Raw genomic sequence first — 16,136 nt, 5'->3', positions numbered from 1 at the left:
GAAAATTCAGCTCTATAACCTAAACTGTTCCAAGATGAGATAGGGGAAGAGAGAGAGAGAAAGAGACAGATAGAGAAGCATGGAAAAACTCTATAGGCTCAAACTTTCTTTGAACAGTGTTGGAAAAGTGACAGTTGTGTCTATTGTGATTGAGGGCTTGTTCACACCACATCCTATGAGCTGCATTTTTCTGCATACCAAAACACGTGTATGGTGTGACCAGGAAAGAAATTGTGAACCTGAACAAGCTCTCAATGTCTCGGGTGAGAACATTTTTGCCCATTACCTGATACTTTTTATTTTATGTTTTGCCCCAAAAAAGTACATAATAACATTTCATTGAGAGCTGAAAGAGATAGGCCTAAGAGGGTATTGTTAGGAATAGAGCATCTGTGGACAGATGATTCCAGAGGAAGGGGCCCTGAAGGAAAGGATAGCCTCTCCCTTTCTTAAAATATCAACTTTAAGCTGATAAGCTTATTGTTACAGTATAGACAGTGACTTTCCCCAGCACACTTTTCTGTCATTATTGCCACTTAATTACAACAAGCCCATTTTCCAACTCCTCCTTCTCATCATCATGTCAGTCTATCCCCATTACCAAACAATTGCTCTTCATTGGATTGTAATGAAAGATAGCAAACTCTTGAGGCAGCATAGTAAACTTGCATATTAATGTGTTGGCCACATTGTGTATTATACTTACTGGTTGTGCCATCTTGTTTGTGATTACAGGTGACATTTACTGTATATATGACAAAGTTATAATAATGCTACATGGTACGTGAAATGGTACAGCAAGATAATGATATAAGAAGCCATTTTGAAATATTGCTACCATACTTGTGGCCTAAATGTGATTTTCACAGATCCAGACCTGTACAACAGTGTGCTTTTTCATGTTCTCAAAGAATGTGAATTTGTTCCACCAAACATATAAGTCACAATTACATTGACAATTTTTATTTTATATCAATATAGCATGCAGAAAACAGTAGCATTAAACAGGGTTATACTGGAATGGTACCATTGCAATTCCTTTAGTGATTTCTAAACACACATAATATATGTTTTATATACTGTATGCATATACTGTATATCAGAATTCTCTGTAATTTAAAATGGTAAAGCTGCACATTATTAGTAGATATGCTTCTCAATGGATTCCAAGGTTCTCACATTTAGAACACCAGCACTGTTCGGATGCTGCATAAAGAGAAGACATAAATGATAAACTCGTGTTTACGTGTGTAACATTTACATTAAACACAAATATGTGAAACCTTAAATAACAATGTACACTTTTAATAGATACTGCAGCAAAAAGTGAAATGGCAATACAGACTCCTACTATACCCAACTTCTCGCTGCTGCAACCTACAGGTCCAGCCTCTGCCGGAGTAGGTACTGTTTGTTCCTGTGCACTTGTAGTGCTGCCATAAGAGGAAACAATGGAATATCTGTCTCTTGCTTATTGCTTACATCTTCACAGCTTCATATGTATCCCCTAATTCATATCAGTAATTTTAACAATGTTGGTTATTTTATCGCACAAAAATTATCTCATCAACATGTTCTATTTATATATATATATAAATATTGCATAGGTGTTAAGACATTTCTTTTTTGATTTACAGGTCTATTCACAAAAGGGTGAAGAGTTTGGAGAAGGCAGGAGAAGTGAACAATCTAGGACAACATAGCTGAACTGGAAAGTGAGCTGAATTGGAGAGTGTGTCCAAATCAGCTATGTTGTCCTATAAATAATGAGTAAAGTACCCCTTACTCATTCACAAGGGGGGTGGCATCTGGGTGCCCCCTTAATTAAAGGGGTACCCCCATGCAAAAAAGCCCCCATGCCCGCAGACCCCACAACCACCGGGTCAGGGTTGTGGGGAAGAGGCCCTTGTCCCCATCGGCATGGGGACACCCTCCCAATGCCGAGGGCACGTGGCCTGGTAAGGCGCAGGGAGGGGGAGGCGCTCGAGCCCCCCCCCTTTCCTGCCCTGCTGGGCCTGTGCTTGGATCAAGGGTCTGGTAGGAATATTAGGGGGGACCCCACATTTTTTCCCCATTCTTTGGTTCCCCCTTAAAACTCCCCCTTTGGTTCCCCCTTAAAACTCCTACCAGACCTAAAGGGCCTAGTATGGATTTTGGGGGAACCCCACGCACTTTTTTTTTGTTTTAACTTGGGGGGGCCCTCATAACATTTCTACCAGACCTAAAGGGTCTGGTATGAACTGGGGGGAGAACCTCACATTTTTTTTCCCCCTCTTCTGCAGACTGTAAAAAAAAAAAAAAAATTCGTACAGACGACCGCTAATGAATTTCGGAATCGGAAATTCGGATTTGTTTGAATTCGTTATATCTATAATTCGGAATTTCGGATACATCCGAATCTCCGAAATTTCGTCCGAATTTCTATTCGGAACAAAACGAATCGCACATGTCTAATATATGTACTGTATAAGTATAAGGAGAGGCAGTAAACATGGTTTCTATAACGAATAGTTTACTGCAATATTTTTGATATTTTTACCACATCACACAGTCGATGTGATAGCATCACTATTATATGCTCTTCATAAACCTAAAAATCATATAGATGTTGTGTATGACTATACTAATACGAATTTAGTGTTACCTTTAGGTAGTTTTAACAGATAATTTTTAAGAACATTTTTGTTATTCATTCTATCTGTATTAGCCTTCATATCTATTTATTAATCTGTCTATTTGTATTACCCTATCTATCTATCTATCTATCTATCTATCTATCTATCTATCTATCTATCTATCTATCTATCATATGGTGGCGGTTTGGCATTATGTGCGGAATTGTTTTTATACACACCTTTTTCCTTCACGCATGAGGTCAAAAGCTTTGTTAATTTCATCAAATGGCAAAGTGTATGTCACCAATGCATCCAAGTCAAATTTTTTAGCTAGGTAGTCAGCTACCAGCTTTGGAACATTGTCCACACTCTTCCAACCTGTTGAATAAATTAATAGGTTGTTATTTTGTATATATGATAGCCTACAAATATGTCTCAAACAATATTTGTATAGATTGCTAGCTTTTTTTAGCATACTTTTTTGAAGATCAATCTTACCTCCGAAAAATGTGGCTCGCAAGGTACGTCCCATTATCAGCTGGAATGGAGCAACTGGTATACCCTCTTCTGCCAGTGAAACACCAACAATTGCACACGTTCCCCATCCTACTGTGGTGCACTCCAGTGCTGCTTTCTGGAAAACATATACAGACATCAAAGCAAGGAGTATCAGCTACAGCAGTGGAGGTAGCCTGGATCAATTTTAAGTATGAAGAGAAGTTTTAATTTTTGCAAAAAGGTATTAAGCATTTTGACCCATACATCTTTCCTTTGCATCAAGTCTGACAGCACAGAATCATCTATTAAAATAACTTTTTTAAAGGATCAGTAGCCCAGTAGAGACTTGCTAAAAGCTCTCGGAGAACAATTTTATATAGAACTCAGATCAGTTTGTTATCTATGCTAACATCTAACCACTAATATAATACTATTAGCCAGGATTGCCATAAAAAAACAAAAAAAAACAGTTATTTTGCAGAATCGTGAATACAAGGTCACTTTTCCTACGTAAAACATATATATTTGACCCAACAAGTCACATGAAGTAACTACACAAGGAACAAGAATTTACTAATTCACTTTTGGACATATCATCATATCATCATATCATATGGCTGTACAGTGAGTGTACAATCTGAGTAGACCGAGGATAATAAAATACTTACCATGACATCAATAATTCCAATACACTCAATAGCAAAGTCCACCCCACCATTGGTCATTTCAGCTATCACCTGCTGGATAGTCTTGTCATAGTCATTTGGACTGATGCATTCAGTAGCTCCAAGCTCCAGTGCCTTTGGAAATTTGTCTTTGTTGATGTCAATGCCAATGATGCGAGTTGCTCCAGCTGCTTTGCATCCCATGACAGCGGAGAGGCCAACTCCACCCAAACCAAAGACGGCACATGAGGAGCCAGGCTCAACCTACAAGAGAAACAAGATACATATACCAATACTTTGTCAAAGTGCTATAAGGTTAAATACATTTACCATATTTGGTGGGCCATTATAACATGACCAGCATCTTCATAAAATGAAAATAGACACACAAAAAACTCCTAAGAAACAATGTTGTCTATGAAGTGTCCATAACAGTTTTAAGAAAAGGTCCTTTGACACCCAAGGTAAAGATGCCAAAGTGCAGAAATGAGAGCTGCTGTCCATCCGCGCTAGGACTGCCACATTTTAATCATTGGAAAATGGAAGGGCATGGAGAGGGGATCGTAGGTGTTACTAAGAGCTTAAAATAGTGTAGCTTAAGCTTTATTCACAACCGTGTATGCAATCACATAAGTTTGTTTGTGTCCTGATGTGTCTTGCATTAAGTTCCTTAACGAGCCTCAATGCATGAAAAAAATGCCCCTGCGATTTGTTGGGCAACGGAATGCATTACAAAGCACAGTGAATTTGCGCATTAACATGTTTGCATTTTGGTCTATTGAAGGGAATGTGCCTTTTTTTTTACACAGTGTATGGACAGAAGGGCGCAGTTCACAATGAGTTACAATGCAACTCACATATACAGTATACTGCAAGTTGTGTTGAGAATGTGCTAATGAACACATAGGTATAGGACCCTAAATCATAGTGAATACAGAAAAAGAAAGCCAGGTTTTCATTAACATTATCTTTTGAGTATTTTTATTATCTATCCCTTTGTGATAAAAATTGATTTGAACCAGGGCTAATATTTCATGTATTCAAAAAATCGTGAATAATATTGTATCTTAAATTTGGGAATCCTTCCTTAATATTATTTGAGAAACTTAGTAAGTGAAACATAATGGTAAATACATTCTCCTTCTAACACCCACAAATTTGTAATTATATTTAGAAGATTAGACAGGAATATTATAATATCCAAGTAAAAAAAGAAACCATTTTATGTAAATGATTTCAAAAGTAGAGTCAGTATAGAATTCCCTTGAGAGGGCTCAAGAAGATCTTGAGGAAACTTAGGACCTTTGAGGTCAGGAAGATACATGAGAACAAGTGGAAACTCCACTGTTGGTGAGGCAACCATCAAAGCTCATGGAGAGGTAGTAAGAATTACAAGTGTTTTGCGGGAGATGTCTTTAAGATTGTTGTTTTTTTTTTTTTAATTAACAGGGTGTATATTTCTGTTAATAGATATTCCGGATATTAAACAAGGAGGAAAAAATGTCTGAAATGTTGCTTAAGTTCTCCAGATTTTAATCATATGTTATTCTTTTTTGGTGCCATTACAAGCTTTTGGAATAAACTGGTCAAGTGGTTGCATGATATAATTGGGCAAAGAGTGTTACTGGATTTCCAGAATGTTGTATTGATGAAGGTAAAGAAGTATATTGAGAATTACTTCGTAGTTATATTAGTCTTTACAGCTTAGAAAAAGATCCAGAGAGTTCAACAAGTGCAGAAGTGCAGTCAAGCTTATATACTTTATATATATCTATATTTCCTGGCCATATCCAGCGCTGACAAATGGGTTTAGATCCAATTACCCCTAGCTGACAAGAACCAAAAGGGTTAAACAAGGCCTAACCCTCTCTATAAAAGCCCCTCCTCCTGCTGACTTCCCCAGTCTTTTTGTTCCTGTCCCTCTAGGACAGGGTTGTTTATATGTTACTGAGAAGTTTTTCTTTATTTGCCAACTGATTGATTTCGTATTGGCCTCAGGGGAGTTCAGCCTCTCGCCCATGGGAAGTCTCCAAGACTCGGCCCCGTGCAAGGGTGTCCCCTTTGGGAAGGACAAACTTTGTTTCCATGAGAGGAAGCCGGATTTTCCATATACTGTGCAGCCTGTCAGACAGGGAGGGTAAGACTGTTGTGGTTTGACTTACCTGCTGTGCTGTATGATGTCCTTTTCACCTCGGCCGCCTCCCCGCGGTCTTATCTGTTTGTGATGTGTGGGCGAGACAGGATGGGCAGTAGCGGCTTCAGCTGGCATCTGCGCATGCACGGAAGTTCCGTCGGGCGTGACGTCACCAGAGATTCAGATTCAAATTTGAATTTGTAAGCCATTTCCAGGGAATTGAAGCTAGAATTTTTTCTGTTGGTTTATCCCCCTTTGGATTCCCCCTGGAGATCCCTTAAAGAACGGGATATCATGGATGATTGCCCCTCACCACACAAGTCTGTGGAGACGAGGTAAGGGCAGTAAAAAAAAAAAAAGAGTGCATTTTATTTTTCTGACAGTCATATACTTTTATGTTGAGCCCTTATCCAACGGGCAGTAGCCAAACGGGTGAGGCAAGCTGGCCATTCCCATAAGAGAATAAGAGCAAGCAGTTCCCGATTTGCATTGTCAGATGCATGAAAGGGCGAGAGGAAGTTCTGTCACCCTCAAGCAGACACTTTGCGGGGCAGAGACGGAATGAATCTTCCTTTCCTGTGAGTATGATCACAAAGAAACTCATGAAAGAGGGCTTGTTCACACGATGTCCGGATTCTGTCCAGACCAGAGCAGTTCGCTCCTGCACTAAAACCGATCACAATGTATCCCTATGTGTTTTATGGGCCCCAGATCACACGAGCGCAGTGCTTTCCATTCCGGACAAAGAAAGATACTGCATGTCACATTTTCTCTGGTCCGGAAAGCGCACAAACGCCTCAAGACGCAACAAAAATGTGCCAGAAACGCACCGCACTGCAGCTAACTGGAAATTTTTTTTTTTTTAAATGGAATGCGTCTGGAATGCAGTAAAAACACATCAAATACACTTTCGTCCACTCTACTAGATCTGAAGGCAGTATTCCAGGCACTCCAGTATTCCAAGAACAAATACCGGTAACAAATCTTCGACACACTTGTAGAAAGATAAGGCAATCCTCAGGTGGATCTAATGGTGTCTTTCAAGAATTGCCATGTCGGCAATATTGTCGAGAATATTCAATCACAGAGTGAAAGGCCAGGGCGTTTTTTACACATCCATGGAATTACGAACTAGCTTATGTCTTTCCCCCCTTTACCATGATCATAGCAGTCCTTCAAAGGATATGGAGGGAGAAGGTGGTGGTTATTGCCGTTATCCCACATTGGCCGAGACATCCATGTTCCCTCTCTTGATGTCCCTCAACATTCTGGAATCGGGACAGATCCCAGTGACATCGGATCTCCTGTCTCAAGGGCCGGTCCAGCACCCGCATCCTCAGCACCTCTGTCTGACGGCCTGGCTGCTGAAATGGAAAGGCTGAAAAAGTCTGGATTTTCACAGGTTATTGATACGCTTTTGAAAGCCCGGAAGGTGTCCACTTCCTCCTGTATGTTGTAGCATGTGGATGGTGTTTTCCACATGGGCAATAGACCACGGCATTGTCCTTTCTCAAATCTCATCTGAGGCGATCCTGGGGTTCCTCCACACAGGTCTGGACAAAAGGATGAGCCTTAGTTCCCTCAAGGTACAGGTGTCGGCTACATCAGCCATCACTGGGATCAGGTGGACTCAGAATCAGAGCGTTTCCAAGTCTCTGAAGGCAGTGAGTAAAGTATATCCTCCTAATAGGCTTCTTTATCTGTCTTGGGATGTTTCTCTAGTTTTGGAGGCTCTTTCAGGACCTCCCTTTGAGCCAATACAGTCTATTTCTATTCAATTCTTGTCATACAAGAGGGTCTCCTTAGAAGTCTTGGCTTCAGGTGTAATGCTCTGGACTACAAATCCCAGAGACGTCAAGCTTATCTCAAGGATGAGCCCAGCTGTAAGCTTGGCAAAACATTAATTTCTATTTGTTTGTCTGTTCTTGCAGTAAACTTCAAGGAAACTGACCCAGTAGCATTAAAAGTACTTTACTTGGCGAAAATGCTGTGTATACAAACTTAGTTACAGGGAAATAAACAAATACATAAATCATAGATTCTTTTAAATGTTTTGTAATTTCTTAGGGCCTGTTTACACCGCAACGCTGAGCATTGCCATACACACCTTGTCAGCTTGAATGTGGTGAAATATCTTTTTGTAAATAGACAGTATCTTAGTACTTTTGTATATAAATTATTCACAGTATTCTACTTCATATTTAACTCATGTGTTCAGCATAGATATAACACAATTAAGGTTACCACATTACCTTAGCTGTGTTGATAGCTGCACCATAGCCAGTTGAAAACCCACAGCCAATCAAACAGACTTTATCCAGAGGGGCCGCATCATCAATTTTGGCCACGGATGTTTCAGCACAAACTGTGTATTCAGAAAAAGTGCTGGTCCCCATGAAATGGTATAACTGCTTCCCCTTGCAGCTAAACCGGCTTGTGTTATCAGCCATAAAATCTTGATCAGAGATGGCAGTTTTAATTTTGCTGTAGAAAAACAGTCAACACAAAATGTTTATGAAATTATAAGAATTTAAATGATTTAAAGAATCTGTAATTTTCTTTATTTATTATGCTCTATACTAATGTACAGAAAATGTAAACTTCCCTTTTAAACATAGAAAGGAAATATTGCATAATTAATATTTTTTTAGCATTGTGCATAAACAGGAACCCTGAAACTTCTTTTTGAAGCAGTTATGTGAAATATAGACCCAAGTGGCAGACACGCACCCCTACCTCACTCCTAACAGAGATAGAATATTAATAAGTCAACAAGAATACTAGCAGTGCTTGATGTTTAGAAAAAACAGTTGCACTCTGCAATATATTTTTACCTATTTACAAAATAATGTTTTTTTTAAAAATTGGTTAAACATCTCAGCTTTGTGAACTTAAACTAAATATATAAAATAATAAAAGAAAATCAAATCAACCAAAGCCATTATATATAGTTTACATTTACACATAGGTGGATGCTGGGAGTCATCTGTGTTACTGTGACTCAGCTCTGTGGCCCCTTAGATCCTACATTTTCTACTAACCTTCCATATTCTCTTACACATAACACATGTTCCCTGGAGATCTGCCTTAAAGATGTATAGTAAATTATTACTATTAGAAAACCATTTATTTTGATGATTGGTTGCGATACAAAAAATAATTGATAGAAATGCACAGGTTATGTACTTTCAACCAGAATAAATACAATATTTATTATACAGTACAAATGTGTTACATTGTGTACAAAATAGTGGATAATTCTCCAAACAATATAAATATTGGCATGATCTTGATTGCTACTATGGTAAAACACAGATATATAGTATGTTTTTATACCTTATTTTATGCATAAATTTGGTTGTAGTTCATTTTTAATCCACTAGATGCTCCCATATAACCTTATCTGCAAAATAAATCCTGGTCACTCTACCCGAGTCAGATTTGTTTTTGGCTTTTTTTCCTGACTGTGTTCTGGAAGATTTCCCATGCACGTTATGTCCCAGACAAGCAACAAGGAAGAGGAGAACTCTCCAAAGTAATTCCACTCTGGATGACCCACAGTGGGAACACTTCCTGTGACAACTCTTAGAGGGTTATTCACTAAGCTGTCGAAGGGAGATGAGTAAATAACCGAGCCAAAGTGAACTGAGCCGAACAGTTTACTTTCTGCCGTTCGCCCCTATTCTAATAGGGGTCGAACGGCAGTGAGTGAATAGACGAATGCCGCTGAACGGCATTCGGCTCGGCTATTCTGCTGTCTACCCGTAATGTAAACAAATTTTTTTTAAAATTATTTAAATAAATTAAAAAAATGTAAATTAAAAATAATGTTAAGAAAATAAGTAAATTTTTTTAAAAGTAAAGTAAAAAAAAAAAACAGCGTGGGTCCCCCTCCCAAACCATACCAGACCCTATAGGACTGGTAGGAATGTTAGGAGGGACCCTAAGTAAAAAAATAATTTGTGGAGTTCCCCCAAAAGTCATACCAGGCCCTTTAGGTCTGGTAGAAATTTTAAGGAGGAACCCCACCACCAAAAATAGGGGGAAAAAAGTGGGGGCCCCCGAACATTCCTAACCAGACCCTTGATCTGAACGCCCACCCACTTGGGACCACATACAGGAACAATAAGCTTTTGAAAGCTTTTGGAATTTGATTAATTTGTTCATTCTATTATTTTGTATATTCTTAGTGGTGGGTTATTGATAAGCATTGTAATTTGGTACATAAATGTCAAATTGTCATTGTAAGCAAATGAGTAAGAAAATAAACCAAATGGTAGCTGTTTGCCAGCCTTCCCTTACAAATGTGCCTCCCTAACATAGGATCTTCCCACAAAGCATGAAAACAACTAGTTTGGAACAAACCCTTCACAGTGATTTGTGGACTGTGTCAGTAAGACATTGGAGGTGATTTACTAACCTAAACACACGCACGCACCAGGTGCGTGTGATTTTCACACAGCATAACGTATTTATCAACCAAAAAGTCTCTAAAAGCATATTTCCACTAATGCCATATATGGAAAAATCATGCACATGATGCATATATAATGCTGCTTCACAGTTTAGACAAAAATGTTTAGCTCATGCATTTACATTCCTGCATTCATCAACGCAAGCAACATAACATAGAGCTAATTTACACAACATCACCTTGCAATTCATGCAGGGCTTTGCACAACACACCTGCTGGGTGTGTACACACTATAAAGGTATTTAGATTCCACCCATAGATCATGCTGGGAGGGAACACACTACAGAGGTGTATCCATGTTTGTGGTGTGTTTATAAGGTTAGTAAATCAACCCCATTATGTTGGCTGTAGGTCTGCAGTTCATAATTTTACCTGATCTTTTGACAAATATTGGTTTTGGGACTGAGACAGAATTTGCATTCCCCACATTGTGGGATATACAGAGGGATGACTTTGTCACCTAGAAAATAAGAATGCATATTGTTAAAACAAAACTTGCTTTACCATTAGGATCATATTCCTTGGCACTGCATAAGTTTGTCTGTGTATTGTAAGAAGATCACTTATTTACATTAGGTATACATAGCACAAATCTAGTTCCTTATATAGAAAGCACCAGAGCGCCATACATTTCTGGTGAGATTTCTTATTGTAAAATGACTCATGGAAAAATCTACAGCCATCCAACTCATGTTAATAATAAGGTAAATAATAAGGTGTTTTATTTCTCAAAACATACATTCTCCTGTTCTATAATGTTGAACTGGTCAGGACCCAATTTGGCTTTCACTATGATACTATTACCAAAACACAATGTTGTCTCATCAAAAGCCCATGTATGGCCACACCTGGCACGCAGTAGATTTAAATGTCCATCATTGCTTCCTCTAAGAGAAGTAGGTATCTGGAATACTTTGCATGCCACCATTAACTGTTAACATAAAAATTGTTGACAGTCTTGCTGAGATGGATAAATAATTAGTAATACATGGGCTACCATACTTACCTTCTCTGGAAAACCTGTCGCTCTGGGCTGCCCTTCATTAATGTTTATGTGGCAGGTTTTGAGAGTGTGGCGCACTGAAAGAAACATAACAAAGTCGCCGACATGTAGGCCATGAACGGTCAAACAAGGAAACAGTCAGAGACGTTAAGGTGTACAAGAGGCAGATCACACTGGAAGGTTTGATATCAGAACCACTTGAGGAAGGGGGTCCTATTCCCCAGAAGTGTTGCATCCTCTTTGGGTTATCCCTCATTTTGTGTGTTTGGTAGTAATATACTAGCGAACACAAACCATTGTATGTGGTGTATATTGCTATATGGACAAGCAAAACAAATGGCAAACGCAATCATCAACTTATCACCAGCTTTAAAGCAAGGTGCACATGGAAAGGCTTTAAACAATACAACAGCAAAACGTTTCCCAGCACACTCACCAGCCAGCAAGCAAAAAAACTTGTCTAACAGCTAAGGTTCAAAACAGAGGTTTTAGATACACGTCTTCTGCAGAAAATGTGAAAGCCGCACTGCCTCTATGTAGTGCGGTCCTAACTCTAACCTATGAGAGTGTCAGATTCCTCGCATCACCTTTCAACATCTCGTGAAGTCACGAGACGGGCCAACGAAGTCATCTTGTGGAGTCATCTCGTGGAGTCCTCTCGTGGCCCAACGAAGTACTGATGGGGTGGTCATAATAATCTGGCCACTCAGTGTATATGTGTTTCCAAGGCTCTGTACATGAATTGATGGTAATAAACTGTATGCTGTACCTGCATTGCATTTGAAATACAATTTTTTATATCTCCTCGGGTTTGTATGTTGCAATAACTCTATGACAAACAAATATAACTGGGGCGTATGAGATAGTAACTCTACAGGGGTCTAAACACCCTAACGCGATTTTTCTGGTTTGAGACAATAGTGGGCCAACCTGCCTATAACAATAACATTCCTTTGAGTGATGGCCACAAAACTATAGGACTGGCCACTTGAGGAGAATCAGTGTTCATATTGGCTGATGATCATTTTTAGCAGAGATCATGTGACAATGTGCCAAGGCTTTCAAACCATTAGCCCACACTGAAAGGAGCGTAGAACATCATTTTAATCCAGAAGAGGCAAGTATGTCAGGCTTTTGCTAGCCATTCCAGCAAGACTGTTAACAAAGCTCTATGTAAAATGAAGTTATACTCTAAGGTAACTTTTTACTCATAGAGATCGCAGTTTAACCTATAGGTGTCCCCCAGTTCTTAATCCTACTGAGGACATACAACTATTGCTACTACTATTATATAACTATAAGTATTATTCTGGAAATGTGCTGTCGTACCTGGTTTAAATTTTGTGACACCTGGTCCAACACTTTCCACGATTCCAGCCCCTTCATGGCCAAGGATTACAGGGAACAAACCTTCCTTAAAATGAGTACTCACGGCATGAGCATCAGTCCTGCACACTCCTGTGGCAACGATCTATAAAAAAAATGTGTTTTGAAAATGAAAAGCCCTATTCACATATGTGCATTCTCATGTTCAGTGTCCAGTGCCACATGTGCAGCACTACAAGTCTTTACTATAACTTTTGGTGTGAAGTCATAATATGTGTTCTTTAGACTTTAGCCTTTTAGTCTTTAAATTCACTGTTTGGATTTACAAGCATTACTCTTTTGCCCTTACAGTCTTCAGATGGCGAGCACATAGCAATTTAAAATTGGGTCTTTGGCATACATTCAGTATGAACAGCCCCAAACACAGTAACATGCAGATTACAATATTCAGTCAGATAGTGAAGCTGCCACAACATCATGGTTGGAAATATAAACCACATTGTGGTTTCTAATTATATCATTATTTTCCTGTACATTTTCTCACTTGTTTAAAATGCCCTTTTGTAATTGATTGTGGTGAAAACCAGGTGGCAGTATAACTATATGACTAGACTTAGAATGTTTGTTCTGTGTGAATAGATGCAAAAACAAACAACTGTATATTTTCTTTTCAGGTTAAATATATGTAATACTGCATTATGGCAACTAGATGGAGCTGAGGAACATAGGAAATAAACACGTTTCCTCTTTAGCTCTATCTAATGGTCAAAATTAAGTATTACATATTACATAAGTATTACATACATTCAGAAAGATTCATAGGGTGAATAGATCTGCTAACTGGTTTCAAATAGACCCCTTAGTATTATGGTTTTCAGTGCAGCTCTTAGTTGCTCATGTTTAACATTAACTATAATTTTTAAAATATATTAATAAGAATGTCCAATACTAAAGGCGTGCAATGTGCCTCTTTCTTAGTTTATCCAGTGGTGCAATTAACCTAGTGGCAAATAAGCAATCTACAGCAAACATAAGCATGCATTGGACTGTCACAATCTGGTAAAGATGTAGTAATAATCTACAGCAAATAAAGATGTTGGCACTATGGCTTCACTTTTGGATTCTAAAAATAAACTCTTCTGACAAACTAACAATAGCCTCCCATGTAGCTTTATTAAAATATATGTAAACTCAGGAACAAAAACATTATATATTGAAGATTACAAGTCCTTCGATGTGGTGGCTTCATTAGTTATACTTTTGAAGGCTAAGAAAATTTTCTGCAAGCACATAATATGTGTTGAACCTGTCAGAAGTCTTGTGTCTGAACTGAAACCTCAAACAATGTTATCAGCTATCTTCTGTGAACTACAAATCTCCTCGCTCCTGGATGTAATAAAGATGAGGAATAGGGAGGTTTTTGTTGTTCTAACCAGAAGAACAGCCTAGGGTGACAACACTGCTAGCCCATAGATGTAGTACAGTGAGCTTTGCCACTCTAGAACAGGAAGTGTGTTACATGCAGGATCACAGGGTGAAAGTAAAGTTAAATTAACCGGATAAAAAGAAAATTAATGCAGCTACTACATCTAAGGATTTGTAAGCTGCAATACATTTTAGTTTTTTGGGTTTACATATACTTTAAATCAAATATTCTTTCTGTGGCCCTGGTTTAATCCAGTCATAAATTTGTGCTGCTTTAGTGCACACCTTTTATTGTATACAGCAAGAGTATAGAATTTCCTTAATTGCTTTTAGTTTATCATTTTGCAACAAATATAGAGAATCTATGTTTATGGAACACTGGTGAATACTACATGAAAGATTCACAACCTTGTCAAAGGGAAAACATTGTGCACTGGGCTGCTGTATGGAATAAACAATGTAAAACTATGCTAGTGTATATGGTCATGCTGCTGCCTTTTATCTGATTTCACAATACGTTTTTGACTATTTGCTTTTTTTTACAGTCATACCTTTTAACAGTTACAGTATTTAATATCAGTGAGAGAAGAAAATATTATACCGTGCTACAGACTAATGTGTCCGAATATGAATTCCCTGTACTACTTTGTTCTGCTACATTGTTATAATTTTCAGTCATCCACCAACCTTCACCCAACCACAGAAAGAACAATGATATGTAATAAATGGAAAGCTTTTGAGCTACTTGCTTTTCAGTGCACTCTTTGAAAGACAAAATTATGTAACCTAAAGCTTTGCTCCTAAAGCAGGAAATAGGAAGGTGTCTCCAACAATGTCCTGTTTCCTCAGGTTTTGACTGTGGCCATTATGCAACCAAGAGTGTCTCTTTGTTCTTGTCATTTATAAAACTTGCAATCATGTGTATTCAACTGATAAATGTATGTGCTACTGCAGCTCACAATCAGAAAAAATAACACCAACTACACATAACATGACTGAATGCAATTTAAAGGAAACCTGTAGTGAAGGAGCGTGGATACTGCCAAAGCTAACCTTTCTCTGGAAATAACAGTTCCCCAGTTGGCATGCTGATCCAGTGGTTTCAGAACATTATAAAGCTCATAATACATGTTACAATCTCACCATATAATCCTTGTACAATCAGTTTTAGATTTACCAAAATGTTGTAATCTGAGGACCTACTTAAACTAAAGAATCAATATGAATCCAATCAGACAGGCCCTTGCTCAATATAGTTATTGGTAGAACCAAAGGTGATTTTTCTGTTTTAATGCATGTGGGGAATCTAAGGGCAGAGAACTACACTAGAATGTATGGTGTACGGCCCTCTTTCAACAGTGTGTATGAACCCTTAGTCACTAGATATAAAGGAGAATTATGGGGAGAGTGAAATACACTATTGATCGGAAACTGAACGATCACATACCACTGATCGCTGAGTTTCCGAAGTTCTCCCTGCTGAGACTGACAGTCACCACTCACTGCAGGGATTCCCCCCTCCCCTCTCCATTTCTCCAGCACTCATTGGAGGGTCGGAAGAGGGAGGGGGCTGGCACAGTTGGCTCTGTCCCTAGAGAGGCAGAACCAACTGTCAATCAGGCAGAGGGATGGATCCCAACAATATTGTCGGGATCCTTCCCAGCTACAGGGGCGCTCTGCGCTATCAGCATATAGAGGGCGATAGTATATGTCCTCCTGTGACCCTAAAGAGAACTATGGCAAAAAAAGGTTGGCATTGTTCTCTTTTTAAGAAGTGTGCAGTCTAGTTCTGCATGTTTGTTCCAGGTCACTGTCGATAAGTACTGCAGCTGGAGACAGCCAGAAATTTTAGAAGGTGGTCAGAAAGAAATGGCAGCCTCAATATCTTGTATTATATAGATATAGATAGATATAGATATCTACATATCTATATCTATCTATATCTATAAATAGATATAGATATATAGATATCTATATCTATCTATCTATATATACA

General features: G+C 38.6%; 1 protein-coding gene across 1 annotated transcript in view; it reads right to left on the bottom strand.

Annotated features, from left to right (window-relative positions):
• Positions 1-1,103: 1,103 nt before the first annotated feature.
• The window catches only part of LOC108795108 (alcohol dehydrogenase 4-like), a 21,595-nt gene continuing 6,562 nt past the window's right edge, over positions 1,104-16,136 (bottom strand). The window contains exons 3-9 of the mRNA XM_018566299.1: positions 12,719-12,860; positions 10,759-10,846; positions 8,165-8,396; positions 3,782-4,042; positions 3,114-3,249; positions 2,855-2,993; positions 1,104-1,206 (exon numbers count right to left, since the gene is read on the bottom strand). Coding sequence (XP_018421801.1) covers positions 1,182-1,206; positions 2,855-2,993; positions 3,114-3,249; positions 3,782-4,042; positions 8,165-8,396; positions 10,759-10,846; positions 12,719-12,860 — 1,023 coding nt within the window. The 3' untranslated portion in view covers positions 1,104-1,181. The remainder of the gene's footprint in view (positions 1,207-2,854; positions 2,994-3,113; positions 3,250-3,781; positions 4,043-8,164; positions 8,397-10,758; positions 10,847-12,718; positions 12,861-16,136) is intronic.

This window comes from Nanorana parkeri, unplaced genomic scaffold, assembly GCF_000935625.1.
Source record: "Nanorana parkeri isolate BGI_ZX_2015 unplaced genomic scaffold, ASM93562v1 scaffold933, whole genome shotgun sequence".
Classification (NCBI taxonomy): Eukaryota; Metazoa; Chordata; class Amphibia; order Anura; family Dicroglossidae; genus Nanorana; species Nanorana parkeri.
The sequence above is the reverse complement of the archived record's forward strand: the minus strand, read 5'-3'. Positions and strand labels throughout refer to the sequence as shown.